This window comes from Amborella trichopoda, chromosome 13, assembly GCF_054954075.1.
Source record: "Amborella trichopoda isolate Santa Cruz 75 chromosome 13, AtrichopodaSantaCruz75HAP2 v2.0, whole genome shotgun sequence".
Classification (NCBI taxonomy): Eukaryota; Viridiplantae; Streptophyta; class Magnoliopsida; order Amborellales; family Amborellaceae; genus Amborella; species Amborella trichopoda.
Window position 1 is genome coordinate 11,511,345 of NC_142348.1, and position 17,648 is coordinate 11,528,992.

The window sequence follows — 17,648 nt, forward strand, 5'->3', positions numbered from 1 at the left end:
TGTGGTGACATATGTGTGTTCACATGTAAGAGTGTAGTGATTCTATAATTTTCATTAAATTTGACACAGATCTCTAGAAAAGTCAAATCCCACACTTGTGTGATAACTTTTCTAGAGATCTGTGCCATATTTAGTGGTAATCATTTGAGGTCCTACACACATGGGTGTGGGAGGGTCTCATAGAATCATTACTCTTTTCAAAATCATACCATAATTATTAAATTCAAATGAATAGAAATCTTATTTTCTTTATTGAATTCATTAAATGAAGCTATGGACGATGGTCACTCAGCAAATCTCTGAATTATTAGGATCTTTATGGTCCTTTTGCAGCCCTAGTCACCAAGAGAGTTTGAGGTGGGAGGTCCTCATATCATCATGGACCGTATAGGTCCGTGATAACAGCTCTTCAAGCAAAAAAAAAAGAAAAGAAAAACATGACTGAATGGGTGTAGATATAGATTTTAACAAATTTGAGTACCTATAAATTTATAAAAAAAAATGGGGATATTTTTATAATTACCCTATCTCATTCTACTCGGATTCCAATTATTCACTTATTCAACAATATTGTTTCTCTCTCCTATTATCCAGGTAATTCCCTTCAAATTTCAAAAGACCTCCAATTAATCCCTTTAACTTTTATTGTCTTTTTAGGTCTCCAATACAAGGATCCAGCATGCTATGGGGTGGTTGTATTTGGTTTTCTCACTAGGGAAAACATCTTCCTTGGTTTAATAGAGACACTAGAAAATACATACATAGATAAACCTCCCAAACATTTTAAGAAATAAAGCAACATTTATTAATTAAGAAAATTTATTTTCAGAAATTCTTATTTTTTTCTCTTTTTATTGATAATGTCTTTATCATATAATTGTTGACTTTGTAGAAGATGTATGGAAAGAATAAATGAGTGATATGGTAGTTGGCAAAGCACTAGCTACTGAGAAAGTTATGGGTGTCTAGGACTCTAGACAAGAGAGAAGGCGACAAATAAAATCAGAAGATCAATAGAGTGATTCTTGATCCCTTCACTAACTTCATTGATCATGATTCTTCTTGTCAATTGTCTATTGACTTTGTTGCACCCGATGACTCTCCTTCCAACCTTAGGAGGACATTCTGGGGGAAAGTGATTACAGTCACTGTGTCTTTAACTGATCCCGAACTTAATATGCCTCATCTTGATTTTGCATCTCCTGACAGTGTTCCGCAATTTCTTCTTATTGAATGTCACTGCCCAGTAATATTTTCAAGACTTTCAATACTTCCTTACCACTATTCTTTCTCTTCATGAGCCCCAAGTCCTATAGTATTTAATCCATGCTGGTGCAAGCTATAATAGATGAACTAAATGCCTTATGCAAATGCTTACCTGGGATCTTTTCATTTTATTCCAGGAAAACCTTCAATTGGCTATTAGTAGGTTAAAAAAATTAAGTCCAACTCAAATCGAACAATTGAACAATACAAAGCATGGCTAGTTGTAAAAGGGGTTCACCTAAATGTTTAGGCCCGTGCTTGTATAGGTCAAATAGTGACATGTGTGATACATTTGGATTTTTCTCATCTATTTAATAATTGATGAAACACCACCACCCCCCCCCCCCCCCCCCCCCTAGCGCCCCCCCAAAAAAAAAAAAAAAAGTAAGAAAGAAAGAAAAAAAGACAAACAATTGAAAGAAATTGATAAGAAAGCCCTTGATTAAAAGGAAATTATTATTTAAGAAGTTGAAACTCCTTACAAAATCATTAATTACAACGTCTAAAAGAGCAACATGCAATTTTTTTTTTAATTCTTGAGATTAATTACAACATGCAATTTTTTTTTAATTTTTTTTCTTGGGATTAATTACAAGGTCTAAAAGAGCAAGATGCAATTTTAAAATGTTTGATGATGTATTAGCGGGATATTTCAGTATTTGCAAAACCAAAATTTTCCTTTCTCTTTAGGGGAAATTATCATTTAAGAAGTTGAAACTCCTTACAAAATCATTAAAGGCTCAAATAATTTTAATTATCTATTAAAATATTACTTTTTCATTAGAATTCCATTTTTTAATCTTAAAAAACTAAAAATATTTCAAATTGCACTTGTTCAATATTTGAAAGGATGATTTATCAGGAGAATTTCAGTAATTTGACCCTCAAGACACTCCAAACAAATGATAAACTTTATTAGCATTAAAAATAAGGAATACAATGTTCAGGTTCCTAGCAGAAACAATTTGGGGGATTTATGTCGCTCGATATATGTAAGGTATTTGGAGCCGAATAAACCAAATATCCCAAGTTGTTGATCATTGCTAACGTGGGCACTATGTTTCTTGTTTGTATCCCTTAACAAACATAGATATTTCTGTCATTTGATTTGGGACTTATGGGCGGTCAAATTATTAAAATAGCCCCATTTTCATCCTTTCTAACGGTGAACAAGAAGAATTTGGGGATATTATTTTTTCTTGAGAAATAACCTCAATAAATGAAAATAGAAAAGTAACATCTCAAATGTTAATTAAGATTACTTGACCCCTTTTAATGATTTTGGTCAACCTCTAAAATGATATTCTCTTTTTTAATTTATTATTATAGGCCAATTTTTTTAATGGCTTTCGACCATAATCCAAGGATTAGAAAGCATAGGACAATTTATGCTCGAACCATATTTAAATATGCTAATTATGTGGAGGTCCAAAGTTTATCAATACATGTCCACTAGTTCGATTTTTACAACATTTTTTTGCTCTTTTTTTGTTTTTTCAAATTTTCCCCTCTGTCCAAATATTGGATTGCATTTTTAATTTATTTTTTAATTTTTTGAAGTGTAGGGACCTCCGAGGTTCCACACCTTAGATTGCTTGGCTTACATGAACATTGTGGAAGCCAAGTGGTCCGAGGTTTGGAATCTCGGACATGTCCATAGATTGTGAAATTCACAATCCAAATACCATTCCAAGATTTTGAACCTTGGACCACTTGGCCAAAGCGGTCCAAGGTCTGGAACCTCCGACTTATCCCTACATTGAAATTCACAATTCAGTGACCACGTGTCTTCCACAATCTTCACAGAAGCAAAGAATCTGAGGGATCCACACCTTGGATCAGCCCCTACAATTCAAAAAATTAAAAGAAATTAAATAAAGAAGCAATCCAATGTAGGGAAAAATTGGAAAAAAAATAAATTGACCTCCACATAAAATTCGCAAAAATTTAGACCTCCCATAATTCCCTATCCTACCCACAGTAAAACCTAATTTTACCTTTGTTTAAACCTATGGATGAGCTTAGCCACCATTCAAATGTAGTAATAAAGGAAATCTAAGTTGTGATTTACCATATGGTTACTATATGACAAAAGGTAGATTAAAAAGGACTATGTTAACTCCATCTCTCACCTCCTAAACTTTCACTGTTTGGATTGCATTGGTGGGAGGGCGAGGGCTAGGGCTTCCTTGAGAGAGCATAAAAGTTTGAGAGAGGTTCATTATAGACCGGCCTCTATGAAAAAGCATCAGCATTTTGCATGTTACTCCGTACCTGACTAGTGCCATACACTAGCAACATCGCTCAACCGCACGTCTTTGTTGCGGTAAACCTAAATGATTTTCTATTCGCTCAGGAGTATACTATCTATTTACTCCCACGGACAAAATACATTTTTAGGATAATAAAATTTGGAGATGTAGCCTCTACAGCCTACAAATTGATCACAGTAAAAGAATTTTTGATATAAACTTCCTATGTATTAAAAAAACTAATGCTTGTAAATTGAATTTAGGCTGTTCAATTTTTTAATGCAATATTGGTTTACTCTCGATCGACGTAAATTCATTGCCGAACCACGTATATGTTATGTTGATCTATTTATCTCTCTTTCTTTTATGACAACTTCAACAATTCTTACGTGGTTTACAAATGTTTAGCATTTCATGTGTTTCAAGTGAGGGAGTAGTTGCACAATATGCTCCCGCATAAGCATAGTTTACGCACTGTGCTCTTAATAAAAGGACACGCAAAGAGATAAACAAGTACCACATATGAGAATAGAGTGAGTGAGAGATGAACAATAAGAGAGATAGAAGTGGAAAGGACATGTAATGGCGCCAAAACAACACGTGAAGTTGGAGTTAATCCCATATCAAGAGAAGTCATCAAGACAAAGAGGAAAAATGATCGGTGAAGGTGGAGGGCTTAGAGAGAGAGAGACAGAGAAAGAGAGGACATGCAAATGTAGAAGGACCTGGAAATGTAAGATCTATGTCCAATGTGGAAGGATTGTGGGCAGAGAGAGAGAGAGAGAGAGATCAAGGGCACTCTAATCTATGACCACACCAGACAAGACCAACGGATGATCAAGATGCTTCACAGGAGTACATTTTGGAGTGATCCAGGCCGTCCATCAAGAAGGTGCAAGGACCTCTAGTTAGGGCTTTTTTTTATAGAGCCATTAGCCCATCACCATGGCTAGTCCCCTCCCAACTAGGTAGCCAACACCATCTCTCTCTCTCTCTTCTCTCCTCTCTCTCAACGATTGTCACGAGGACCAATGCCCTAATTGGGTCCAAAGCAAAGCCGATCAGAAACCTTGACAATGAGAAGACAAGAACCCCACCTCTCCTCCTCTTCTCTCACTCCTCTTATATTGCAGTGCAACTGCAGTCCCAATTTTGAAAGCTTTCGTAATCATCTGAAAAAACCATCCAACTCCATGCCCTCTGTGTTCTTTTCTGCTCTTCTTCAGTACCATGTAACTCTACTGATTCTCTCCCTCTCTCTCTCTTTGTCCACCATCCAAAGTAATAAGAAAAATGCAGAGAACTTGATTAAAGTTGTCTTTTTGATGTTCTTTCAGGAGGCCGGAGAAGAACCCATTAGACCTCAACAATTTGCCTGAAGATTATCCTGGTGATCGATGGCGCGAGGGCACGCATACTGCTGAGGAGACTGATCCCAGTAAGAAAGAGTGAGTGCATTTTCCAAGTGGGTGTTCTCCTTTTCTTTATCTCTCTTATGTTTTTGTGTTGCAGAGGATAGAAAGAGAAAGTGTGGAGCAGATGAAGGGAAGGAAGTTTGTGGTAAGGTCTATGAATGCAGATTCTGCTCTCTCAAGTTCTGCAAGTCTCAAGCTCTTGGCGGACACATGAACCGCCATCGCCAAGGTAAAATTGAATACATTGCACAATTCTTTTGCACTGAAATTTTCATCAGCTTCTTCTTATTTTGATTTGATTCCCAAAGTTCTACTGTTATGTTATCTGTTTATTCCATTCTAGAGAGGGAAACCGAAACCTTGAATCGTGCTCGTCAGCTGGTTTACAACAATGAGAATATTGCGGCTCTTAATCTAGGGTATGTAGCAACCATTGATAGTGTCCTTCAGCTTTTTGCTATTTTACATTGTTATATTGGGCAAAAAAACAGGAAATTATTTGTAAAGCTCTATTGTTATTCAAAACAGTTCTTCTACTTTCTCAAGATTGAGCTTATGGTTATTTTGCCATAAAATGAGAACGAAAGAGGGAAATACCACCTTAATAATTTATTCTTTATTTTTATCATTCATGGATATGCCATTTATTGAATCCCATTCTGTAATTCTAAATGAAAAAATGGAGAAAACCATCAATTTTACCACTGTAGAACCTGAGGAAAAAAAAAAAAAAACAGAAGAAATTTTGTCTAGAAAAACGGTGACTTAAAATAAGAGAAGAAATATCTGCACTTTTGATGAAGATCTTTTTTTTAAAAAAATTAATATTTAAGAAAACCAATCAACTTATGGGGCCTATTACTTTTTTTATGTCAATGGTTATTAAGGAATAAAAATACTGGAATATAAGAGGGATCCTTTTTACGTAAATTCAGTGAAGATGCCAAGCCCTTACCCGTTTTTTAAATAGTTAATAGTTTTTTAATGCATTGGGTGAGAATAGAAACCTATATGTTAAATTGGACAAATATAGTGCTACCACCGCGGCTCCAGCACCATTCTCCTGAGTGATTTCTTCACCATATAATTCATACTCGAGAGGGATTTCTTCACCGTAAAATTCATAGATCGAGTGATTCATGGTTGTGAGAATAGGCAACAATAATGCCCTTGCACTCTGAGGAAATTGCAGAAATAGTCATGGTTTCCTCTGATAAGCTGTATGTTCCAGAAATACTTGTACGTAAAAGATGAAAATACGTTACTTATCTGAACTAAGCGATTCTCGTATCTTTACTATTTTGGTGATAGTTTTTAATTTCATTTGACATCTTTGAATTAATTCATCTTTATTTTCTCAACTACAGAGAAACAATAGAGAGAGAGAATCAAACATTTTGATTATTCTTTAGTTTGGGAATCATTAGTAACAAAGAGCCTAGAGAGAGGGAGTCAAACATTTTGCACTGATTCTTTTCTCCAGTGGTTCTCTGCAAATTCAGAATAGAGGAGAAAATGAAAATATAATCTTTAAAGCATTTCAAGTGTGAATAGATACATGAGGAGAAACCTAAAAGGAAAAAACTTCCATAGTTCATTTCTTGCATTCACAACAATACATTTACAGCTTCCAAATGTCCACTCTCTTAGTGAATGAACTAGCAATTTTTTAAAAAGAAAACCACAAAATAATTTACCCTATTTCTTAATGTTTTTTTCTTTTTTTTTTTTTTTTTCCATTTTTCAGGCTGAGAGACCAGACCCATGGTGCGATGCAGTCCATGGCCGGAAACTTCCACCAAAGAAGCGGGGAGCCACCTTCTCTCTCTTTCAACCCGATGCTAAACAGGCACCTTCCCGCCTCTGCTCCCACCTTCTCCCCTCCTCCACTACCTCCTCTCTCTCACCACATATACCCACTTTCATCTCCGCAGCGTTTTCTCTCAATGACACCATCTCCATTTCCACCACCTCCGCCATCTTCCATGAATGACTATCTTATTGGCCATGTTCTTGCTGGAAATCAACACCACTTGCACCGCCATAACTTGCACCACCACCATGTCGTTCCAAGGAGTAGTACAGGGTCTCCTCCAAATGAAACAACTTTCGCCGTCGGTTCTTCTGCATCTTCCTCTTCCCATAATTGGGGTTACTCAGATGATCAAGCTCCAACACATCAGTTCCCACATGATTTTTGATAACACTATGCCCCCTGTCAGCAGGAGAGAGAGAGACTCAAAGTTCTAGTTGTCAAACGTTTTGGGGAGGAAAGAGAGAATGAAGCTTCGTGTTCGGTATCGTTTTGGAGAGAGAAAGAGTCAATTTTCTTTCTGGTTATATGATAGAGAGAAAGTTAGAGCGAGAGAGCTAGTCAAAGTAAGCTGGTTTTTTAGAGAGAGATAGAAATCTGGCAGTAGCTATGCAAGAACTCAAAAGGAAGAAGAAAGAGAAAAGCAATCTTTTAGATTTTTCTTGTCTTTCTTGATTTCTCTTTTATCTGTTCTTTCTTTATATTTTTTTTTATACTTCTTGTTTGCAGAAGTGCAGCTTTTGATCTGAGTTATGGAGTGTAATAGCAAAGTGGATATGGAGAGTTAGGAAGGGGACTCCCCTTTCACACTGGTTTTTGGATCTTGTACGTTGGTTTTGGGTTCATGCGTGTTAAAAACCCTAAGATTCAGATGGGTCGTTATCTCGCCAGGTTCACGATCCGGCAGTGTTCTCCATTTTCTTATATCACAAGCCATATACTTGTGTTTCTTTCTTCCCCTTCCATCGATGAGCTCTCTAACATTGTTTCTTTCTCTCTCTTGTTTTTTTCTGTCGAAACATCATCATCATCATCCTCTCTCTCTAGATTTAGAGGGAGAATATATGTCATGGGTGTACCATCGTCCTTCCTCTCTCTCTTTCTCTCTACAGAGAGTTTCTCTCTGTAGATGTAGAGAGAGAAAGAATATATGTTCCCGTGTCATGTTCCAGTCTGCTCCCCTTTTCTTCTGCAAGCCGACATTCTTTCTCTCTCTAACCGTGATACTACAGCGATTCCTACTCTATAATTAGCAAATTCTTGGTGATAGCAGAACATGACACATAAAAAACTGCTCCTTTTTTATCCCTTTCGCCCCCATCCATGATAATAAGACGACCCCCCTGGTCTGGTTGCCAACACCAGTTTTCGCGAACTCGGCCCGTTCAACTCTAACCAAGCACGGCTGACCCGATTTTTAGTTGGTTTAGTTGGTATGGCTGGGTATTTTTTTTTAAAAAATGGAAACTTCCAGAAAATAAGGAATTTGTTTGTAACGTGCTTTTGAATGTTTTTATCATTTTGACAAAGATTGCAAAGTGTTTTGGCAGTGAATACTTATTTTTATATTTTTTTATTTTTTTATAAAATTAAAAAAATATTCTTAAGCACAGATTGATTTTTCAAATCTATTTTTTTTTTTTTTAGTAATTTTCAATTTTATTTGGATATGCTTTCTTTAATCATATTTTAAATATAACTTTTATATTTTTTTGAATTTTTTTTTACTCTTTTTAACTCTGTTTTGACAAGCCATGACCTGCCCGGTTACATCAGTTGAACCGGTCGCTTTACCGATTACTTGGACCCGACCCTTGGCCGATTTCCGAAATTGGCTCGATTTTTCGAACACTGGGCAACGCCATACTTCAAAACAAAGATGAAAGAACATATATAGATGAAATAGTGGTTCGAAACCCGACTAGTAAGACTCGGGCCTACTAGAGTTATTCGGCCCTAGCAAGCCAGTCACGTTAGGATAGAATAACCTACTTTATGTCAATGTTAGAAAAATCGGACGATATAACCGGTAACCCCCCAGTTAGATTGGAACCGGTCCTTGTTTCGAGCGGTTTTGATGATCAAATGTCATTAAAATAAATAAATAAATAAGAATGTATAAAATTCCCAAAATAAAGAATTTGGTTTTGTAATACATTTTTTAATATTCTTTAGATTATGGTAAAGATTAAAAATTGTTTTGGTCATTAATACTCACTTTTATGTTTTCTCATATTTTTCAAATTTTTTTCAAAAATAACCTCTAGGCACAAATTGATTCTTTAAAATCCATTTTTTTCATTAAATTTTAACTTCATTTGAATAGATTTTGTTTTAATCATTTTTTATTTATTTTTCATATTTTAATAGATTTTTTTGTATCGTTTTTATTTTTTCAACAATTTTTTGACTGCCCGAGATGTGACTGATTAGAATGGTTGAATCGGCCAGTTTACCAGTTAAGCTGATTAAACCGTTTTCGAACCTATGTCCGGTTAACCGTTCCGGTTCGATTTTACCAACACTTCTTTATGTGGAACAAGAATGTCTAATATCGAGATATCATTAGGATCATGTACTTAACTTATTGGAAACGAAATGGGCAACTACGAACTATATTATCAGCAAGAAAAATAAAGTATAAAAGTATATATTACAAATATATGTGCCAAAAGGATATAAAGATTTATATGGTTCATCCTAAAGGGGCTACATCAAAAGATGTACCAAACTAAAATTCACTATAGTCATGTGCGTTACATAACAGATTTGAACCATATATTTACCTTTCTCGCCCTCGAGAAGCCCAATCAAGTAACCTTTAGATCAACTCTCGTAACCAACATCACATGTTGATCTCACATCTCTATTTCATAGCTAAATCATTGTACATGAATAAAACCTTGAGTGCAATCAAAAATTTCTCAAACTAAAAGGAAATATCACTTAAAATCTCTATGAAAACGGTTTCACTATAAGAATTAACCTATCACTCTACAGAACGAACCATCGGAGCATTTTTCTCTCAAGGGAGCTCACTACTCTCGATGTAGAAATCTTATCTCTCTATGTTGTCCCTACGTCTTTGTGCAGAAGGTCATGCGTCTCTCTCTCTAAAGGAAGTTCACCTTTTTCATAAGATGCCTGAGGGAACAAGATTCGTATCCTCATTCCTTATATGCTCCCTGAGGTAAAACCCAATATAGAAGTAATTTTAGAATCCCAATTGTGGGATGTAACCTATTCAACCCATAGACTAACTTTTTTTTAAATAACTTTTTGCATTGAACTCTCTATGTACAAAAAAGAAAAGAAAGGAGTAGTAACCTGAGATTGAACAAAGTCCGTCCAATTTGTGAAGAGAGAGGTTAAGTGTCAAGAAACTCAATTTAGATTTTTTCCTTTGAATTTAATCATCTAGTAATGTTTAGGTGGTTTCAGATTGAAAAAATCTCCCCAAATAGGCCTTTTGATTCAGGAAGTAGATGTACAAAATACTGTATAGGAGTATGGTATCCCCTCTCTCTCTCTCTCTCTCTCTCTCTCTATATATATATATATATATATATATATATATATATATATATATATATATATATATATATATATATATATATATATATATAAAAGAAACTTTAAGGAAACAAAATAGTATGTATGGACGACAATAAGAGCATGAGAAATAAAATACAAGAACATACACAATACAAGAGCACAAAAATTTATGTGGTTCGCCCGAAATGGCCTACATCTACAAACATGACAAATTTTTACATCATAGATTCTAAGACACAATATCATCCATTTAACCCTCAACAAACCCAATCAAGCAACCCTTTACACCAGTTCTTTTGACTGACATCACCAGCCTATCTTACATCTCTATTCCACAATTAAAATGGAGAGCAATCAAGAGTTTTTCTCATAAAAGGGATTACGACCTAATATCTCCATGAGAACAATTTCACTACATGAAATTAGTATCTAACTCTGCAAGAGGCACTATAGCAGTATTTATCTCTTCATAAAGTTCAATTATCTTTATACGGATGCTTGTATCCCTATGAAGGCCCGACTTCTTGATGTTGGACTGCCCCCCTCTAGTTCAAGAGGAAGCCCACTTTTTCCATAAGACCCAACTTGGGCACGAATATTATTTTCCTCCCATTTCTCACATATATTGTAAATTCATAGCAAATAATAAACCAAAAAAGATTTCCTAAATAACTTAGGTAATTTGTTAATATTAAACATCAATCCCATATAACATGATATTTCCTTATGAGATTTCCTTATTTATGGCGGTGGGTTTGGATGTCACCGTATCAATAACTGAGTCCTTAATAAAAGTCATGGGAAGTGGCCAACCTTTTTCAAACTATTTTCTTATACTATTCTTGGACTTGAGACCATGAGGGAAAAAACTGGGCCAAAATAGCCCAATGACGCATGTTGCGTGCTAAGCCCAGCAGGCCTAACCACATGGAACGCGCCGCTGCAATACTTCTAGTTCTAGAAAATTCCAGAAATAATGGATTTCTTAGTCAAAGAATATGGATTTTTTTAAGAGCGTGGTTAGCATGCGGCCAGCTTGAATATTGTAGAAATGTGAACTTGACAATAAATATATTTTTAAATATAATTTGATCTTAATTTTTAAAAAATATATAATCTTTAACATGGAGTTCATTAATATAAAAAAAAAAAAAAATTAAAACTAAAAATGATAATTATATTAAAAAAACATTTGAAGCGTTTGGTTACAATTGTTTTTATATTTGTTTCCATCTTTAAGATGAATGCTTTATACCTTGGATCTCATATTGTAGAAATACCGTCCAGCCCACATTAGACAATGGTTCATTTCCTAAAAGGTAGTTTGACTCTATATTTTACTCTATCTAAATCCTACGAGCTAATCGTAATTGATCTAGATCTCTCAAGATAAGCCTATGATCCCTACCCTAAGGGAATATTTCCTAAATATTCCATTAATCAAAACCTATTTAACCCTCAGCCTTCCATAAATCAACACCCTTAAATCATCCCAAAATTTAATAGAAAATCACTTAAAAATTGGACAATCTAAATTCAAAGAAATTCCCAAAAAAATTCTTGAAATTTTTTAAGCTATGAAACCCTGGGCTAGAAACCTTAATTCCCTACAAGTCATATCCTCTATAATTCAAAATTCCCTACAATTTTCAAATCAAGACCCTGGAAAGAAAGAATCTTATATCTAATTCAACTTCCAGCCCAATCCCTTAAGGCATAATTGAAAGCATCAAGGTATAATTGAAGGCATCAAGGTATAAATCAACATGCAGTCATGAGATGGGTCCCAACTCCAAATTTCTTACTTAAGTTTCTTTCATTTTATTTAGTTTAAGTTTTACTTAATTTTCAATTTCTTTTACTTTCTTTATTTTTCTTTCTTGTTTTATCGTCTCTTTTCTCAGTTTTGAATGATTTTAAGCCGGGACTACCGGCACTTCTGAGAGAGGATTAATCTTTTGAGATCATATCTATCTTTGAACTATAATTCAATGGACCCCACATTCTTTACTGGAAATTTAATTGTTTAGTCGAAAGCAAGAACCAGAGAGGGTTTTTTTTATTTTTATTTTTTATAAATTCTCCCAAAAACTAGATGTAAACAACCGGCCTCTATTGGATAAACTGAGTTTGTCGGACCTGAATGGAGCATGTTTGGACCCATGCCTCTGTTTTAAACAACATGATAAAACTTTTATTTTAATCCTTGTTATTTCAAGTGAATGTATTTCAAAATGGAAAGACATTAAATATCCATTAAATAAACACTCTTTTAAAATGACTTTTTAAAAGAAAAAGTAGAGAAACAAAAAGTTGTTTTCAAGCAGCTAGATAGTTGTCTTTCTCAGGAAGGTTTTGTAAAGTCCCAGTACATACTTTTTTGCACTTTTCGGCAACTTTACATAGCCATAGTGGATATTTTATGCTGGCTATGAATTGAATATAAAATAATGTACAAACAACTTTTTGACATTCAAAACTAAATGTACAGACAACTTTTATCAGGAAAGAAATAAAAAAAAAAGTCATGGTTTCGAAATTAAGGTTTGGAGGGCAGTGGAAAAATGTCCTAAAAAAAAGAAGGAAGAGAGAAAGAATTTACATAATTTCAATTCTTATTATTTATCAAAGAGATCTTTATATCTTTTCAGTTCAAAATCGTCACCATAAGAGTTAATCATTAAATATTAAACTATGTTATTTTGCAAATTCGGATGTATTTTAGCAGCTTAAGACATGAGAAATTGTTGTTACAATTCTCCAGTCTAGATTGCTTACTCGAGACTATGGAGAGTTCTTCACATATGAATGCATCTCACAAAACTGGCTCAGTTCTTGGGCTTGATTGGTTAGTTGTTTATGATTGCAGTACCATGTCCCAAGTTTGATTCTTATTACGCTACGAGCAACAGGGATTGGTGAACTATCCGAAAAGAAGAAAAGAAAAAAAGTGATTTCTATGAGAAGCAGCACTCCAAGCGAGCAAATGGTATATGCAATGGCACATATCAATATTAGCGGAAGTTTATATTTAGGGATTAAATACTATGAGACCATTTATTTTTGACACAAGGAAGTCACAATCCATATATTTTAGAACCCACAAATGAAAGGGTGTCACAAAATTTTAAAAACTTTATTTTAGACATTATGTTCGAACTAAGACGTTGGCCTCCTTTTATAAAATATAAATGATTTTATTGTATACATCTCCTTATGTTTCTATAGTTTATCCACTTCAAAAAACAACAACAGAGAGTTTATTACGATGGAAGTTGCAAAAGTGAAGTGGAAGCTTATTATTGCTTCATAATTAGAGATTCCCATGATCCCTGTGATCTACACGGGAAAATATCTTGAGCCAAAAGTGTAGGCTGGAGGGTCGAGATTGAAGGCAAAACAAATGAACGGTTAGTGTTGCCTGTTAGAAGTTTTTCCTTTTACTTAAAAGAAAGTGGGGGTGGTAGTCCCAAAATGATGCATATATATTGGATTCATCTAGTTTCTCCAAATAAAAATAAAAGGAATAAGTTAGAAGTGAAAAATATCCGGTAAAATGTATTAGTCATTGTGGCCATCCAAGACCCTCCTCTTCCTTCAATCTGCTCAAATATTCGAACCCGTACCCGAACCCGTACTTGCAATTGGATTATGATTCCGAATTTGCTTTATTTTTCAAGTAATACACTCTAGCAATAGTAAAATGTGCTTCTTGGAGCCTAGATTGGTAGAAGTAAGCCAGGGGAAAAACCAGGGGAAAAACTGTAGAAACATGGTATGTAATGTATTTAGATGATTTATTGTATGGGTTGGAGCAACTTACTGAGCGAAATTGTGTTTCCTTTCTGGTGGGGTTTGCATAAGATTGCAACCTTAAGTGCACCTTCCATCTTTGTTATATGCGATGCAATTTTAGTTTTGGAACTTCTAAGGAGGATGCGAGAATCTAGTTTTATTTTTAATTATAAATTTTGAAACTTGAAGTTTAAATCATATAAATCTATAAACGTATGAAAACCTTTAAAATAGATAGTTCAATATACACGAATTTAGAGCTTGAAATCCCTTCTTTTCTCCCTATTGTTTTTCCAATATCAAAACAACATTTTTAATAGGATTATAGAGGCACACCTTAATTGTACATTTTATAGTGTAGCCTTATATATACCTTTTCCTTTCTTTCTTAGATATTAACCTTTTTAAGCCTCCTGCCTCTCTCGTGATTGTTGTTCTCTGATCGTACCGTGTGGCATTTTTCCTTTTTAAGATACCTCACCATCAACATCAGAACTGTGTTATAAAGAGGTAATAATAACAGTTGCACTCCAACCCTAATTACCAGAGAGACAAAACCACAGAAAATCAAAGAAACCCTAATTATCATGGACAGAATCTGAACGCTTCCATCTTCGAAAAGACTGCAGTGAAAAGACGGTGGGGGAAAAAGCCTATGGGCAATGATAAACAGAGTGGAAAGGATCTGACTTTCTCTCTCTAGGTTAGTGAAGTGAGTGCGGGCTCCCCATTGGGCACCATGGCCGGTTCATGGAAACTTTGGAATTGGGTCTGAGATGAACATAAAATTCCTTTAATAATTGCTCTCATATATAAGAGAGGAAGGAATGTAATGGGAATTGTGCCAACGCGTGCTGCTTCATGCTTGGAAAACCATCAATTCATGAAGATAGATGGGTCTTTTCTAGAGAGAGAAGAAGAAAAGCTCAGAAAGCCTAGAGAGAGAGAGGAGAGATGGCAGGTCAAGAAGAAGAAAAGCTGAGAACTTTTTTTCAGGGCTCTTTTGCTTCGCATTCACCGCCACTTTCCGTACACAGATCATCAATGAAATCTGGATACGAGAATTACCCAAAAATACCCTCGACCTTTTTTCTTCAAATAATACTCTTTTATTTATTTTTCATGTAAGGTTGCAATTTGTATCGAGCACAATCGAAATAAAACGCACCTCCAAATAGTACCTAAAAATATGGTTTCAATATTAGAAATCTTTGTGATGACCTTAAATATATTTTTATCTTTAATTATAAAATTTAATATTTAAAAAATAGAGTAGACCAAATAGATTTATAAAACCTTGAAAATCTTGAAAATTGATTGCCAAAAAATACATTATAAACTTATAATCCATTTCTTTCTCATGTTTATGTTTATGTTTATGCATCTTGATGTCGAGATGCTGAATTTGAGGATATTTGACCACCAAAACAACCTCTTCTAGTGAAATTTTTGAAATGGGTTCTAATTTTATTGTTTATAGCCTCGGCTCTATATGAACTTTTTCTTTCATGTAATAGCTGAAAAATTATGAGAAAGACGACGAAATTATCCCTCAGCTTTCCGAACAAAAGAAAAAGTTTTACTAAGTTTTTTCAGAGATACTTCCTGTGTTGCTTCTTTCCCTTGTTTCTACAATAGATATTACTTGGGTACGACTTCCAAATTCCTTCAAGAGTGATGCCGAACTATAGTTTAAGTCAAAGTTTAAAAGAATAGATCTGTGATCAGGATTACAATCCAAAAAACTTGTTTGGAACAGCAAATCGGCGATCCGGAACAATGATCCAACCAAGTGAATCGACCAAAAAAATAAAAAAAATATAGAGAGCAAAAACCTTTGAAAAAACATTAAAATTAAAAGGTGGGGCCAGTTGTGTCAGAAAACTAGTTAGGTCGTAGTGGGAAGTATACAATCCTTGATATTTGATAGGAACCAGACTGGTTCCATCGATTAGCAATTCCGATCGAGTGACTTTAATCTAGATCGCCCCTCTTTTAAACCCATTATATGAAAAATTAAGGTGTAAATAGAGAGTATAATATTCTGGACATAGTTTCTAGGAGTCTGTTGACTCATATGTAGAAATGCATGCCCTATTAAAATGTATTTTTTAAATAGAATTTAATCCTAATTTTTAGGAAATATAGTCTTTAACATGTCGATTATTAATATGTAAAAATATATAAATTTAAAAAACTAAAAATAATATTTTTTTAAAAAAATATTTGAATTGTTAATTTTACATTTTCTTTGAAAGAATTTTATTTATGGTGTAGATCTACAGTTTTTTTTAGTAAATGATGTAGATTTCCAAGTCTGCATAGTAACACGTGAGAGTTTGGCCGTACCAAACAATTCTCCTAATTTTTAATGATTTTGACGAACGATAGCGAATGGATAATTTAAGAAGAAATCATGGGTGTTTCGGATATTTTCCTTTTAAGAGCATTCATTTGTCGAACGCGGCTTTTGCCGGCGGCTGTTCCTACTGACTGCCACATTCTACTTTTGCTTTAAATACATCAAATGAGAGAGAGAGCTTTAAACAATTCTCTTTTAGAGAGAGAGAGAGAGCGCTTTAAACATTTTCTCTTTTAGCGAGAGAGGGAGCTTTAAACGTAGCCACCCGTCTTTGGCTCTGCGAAAGATGAATAATTCAATTGAAACTGAAAAAGTTTGTGGCCTTAAATTCCAACATGGATTTGTTTATTTATTGAATGTGAAGGCAGAGTATCAGTTTGTGCTGTGTTTATTGGGATCCTCGGACAACTCCTCTCCTGCTCCCCTAAAGAGAGAGAGAGAGAGAGCGAGCCAGAGAGAGAGAATGAAGACTGAGGGTTTTACTGTAAGTGGGGATGGTTCTGAAAAGGTGTTGATGGGTAGGGTTTCGTTAGGCAGCCTCCTCATTTTGGAATCTTGTGACAACATGCATTCATGTTGAGAGAGAGAGAGAGAGGGAGAGAGAGAGAGGGAATTTTGTGACAACATGCATTCATGTTCAGAGAGAGAGAGAGAGAGAGAGGGGGTGGGTGAAGTGATTTAGAAGCGGTGTCTTATGTGGGATTATTTGGTATGGAATTTAAGGACCCGGTTTATAGGTAACCAAGCTCTTATATGTAGAAATGCGGGCCTATTACTAGAAATCTATTTTTGAGATAAATTTTGTTTCTAGTAAGATAACATTTGGACCGTTGGTTTCCATTGTTTTTAGATGGAACGCCTACTTGCATCCATCTTTAAGATTGATGCTTTACAGTTTTTGGACTACATATGTAGTCATGCGGTTCGCCTTGCATGAAACAATTTTTCAATTTTGATTTGGAATTTAAGTAGGAGTCGAATAATTATTCCCATGACTTTTTAAGTCGTAGAGAGATCACCAAACAATTTAAGAAAAATCAACAATTGAATCTTATAAATACCCCATCTCCCTAACTCAAAAGGAGAGAGAAAAAAAGACAAAAAAACCTTAGAAATTTCTAAAATTAAAAAAATTACAAAAAATACCAAGAATAAGAAAAAACCTTAGAAAATTCCTAAAAATTTAGGAA

General features: G+C 34.6%; 1 protein-coding gene across 2 annotated transcripts; it reads left to right on the plus strand.

Annotated features, from left to right (window-relative positions):
• Positions 1-4,469: 4,469 nt before the first annotated feature.
• On the plus strand, positions 4,470-7,567 carry LOC18432123 (uncharacterized). 2 transcript variants are annotated; one of them, XM_020665933.2, is made up of 5 exons: positions 4,470-4,750; positions 4,856-4,956; positions 5,031-5,162; positions 5,277-5,352; positions 6,681-7,567. In XM_020665933.2, coding segments are annotated over exons 1-5 (765 nt in total). In that variant the 5' UTR covers positions 4,470-4,748; the 3' UTR covers positions 7,135-7,567. The 2 variants fall into 2 exon arrangements, with proteins under 2 accessions (XP_020521592.1, XP_088712124.1); XM_088855998.1 differs by having other exon boundaries at positions 4,634-4,750; positions 4,856-4,966.
• Positions 7,568-17,648: the final 10,081 nt, after the last annotated feature.

Excerpts from the sequence above, each read along its gene's own strand:
- LOC18432123 (XM_020665933.2), top strand. Across the intron at positions 4,957-5,030 it reads TGCTGAGGAGACTGATCCCA|AGGATAGAAAGAGAAAGTGT; the intron begins GTAAGAAAGAGT and ends TTTGTGTTGCAG. Across the intron at positions 5,163-5,276 it reads CATGAACCGCCATCGCCAAG|AGAGGGAAACCGAAACCTTG; the intron begins GTAAAATTGAAT and ends ATTCCATTCTAG.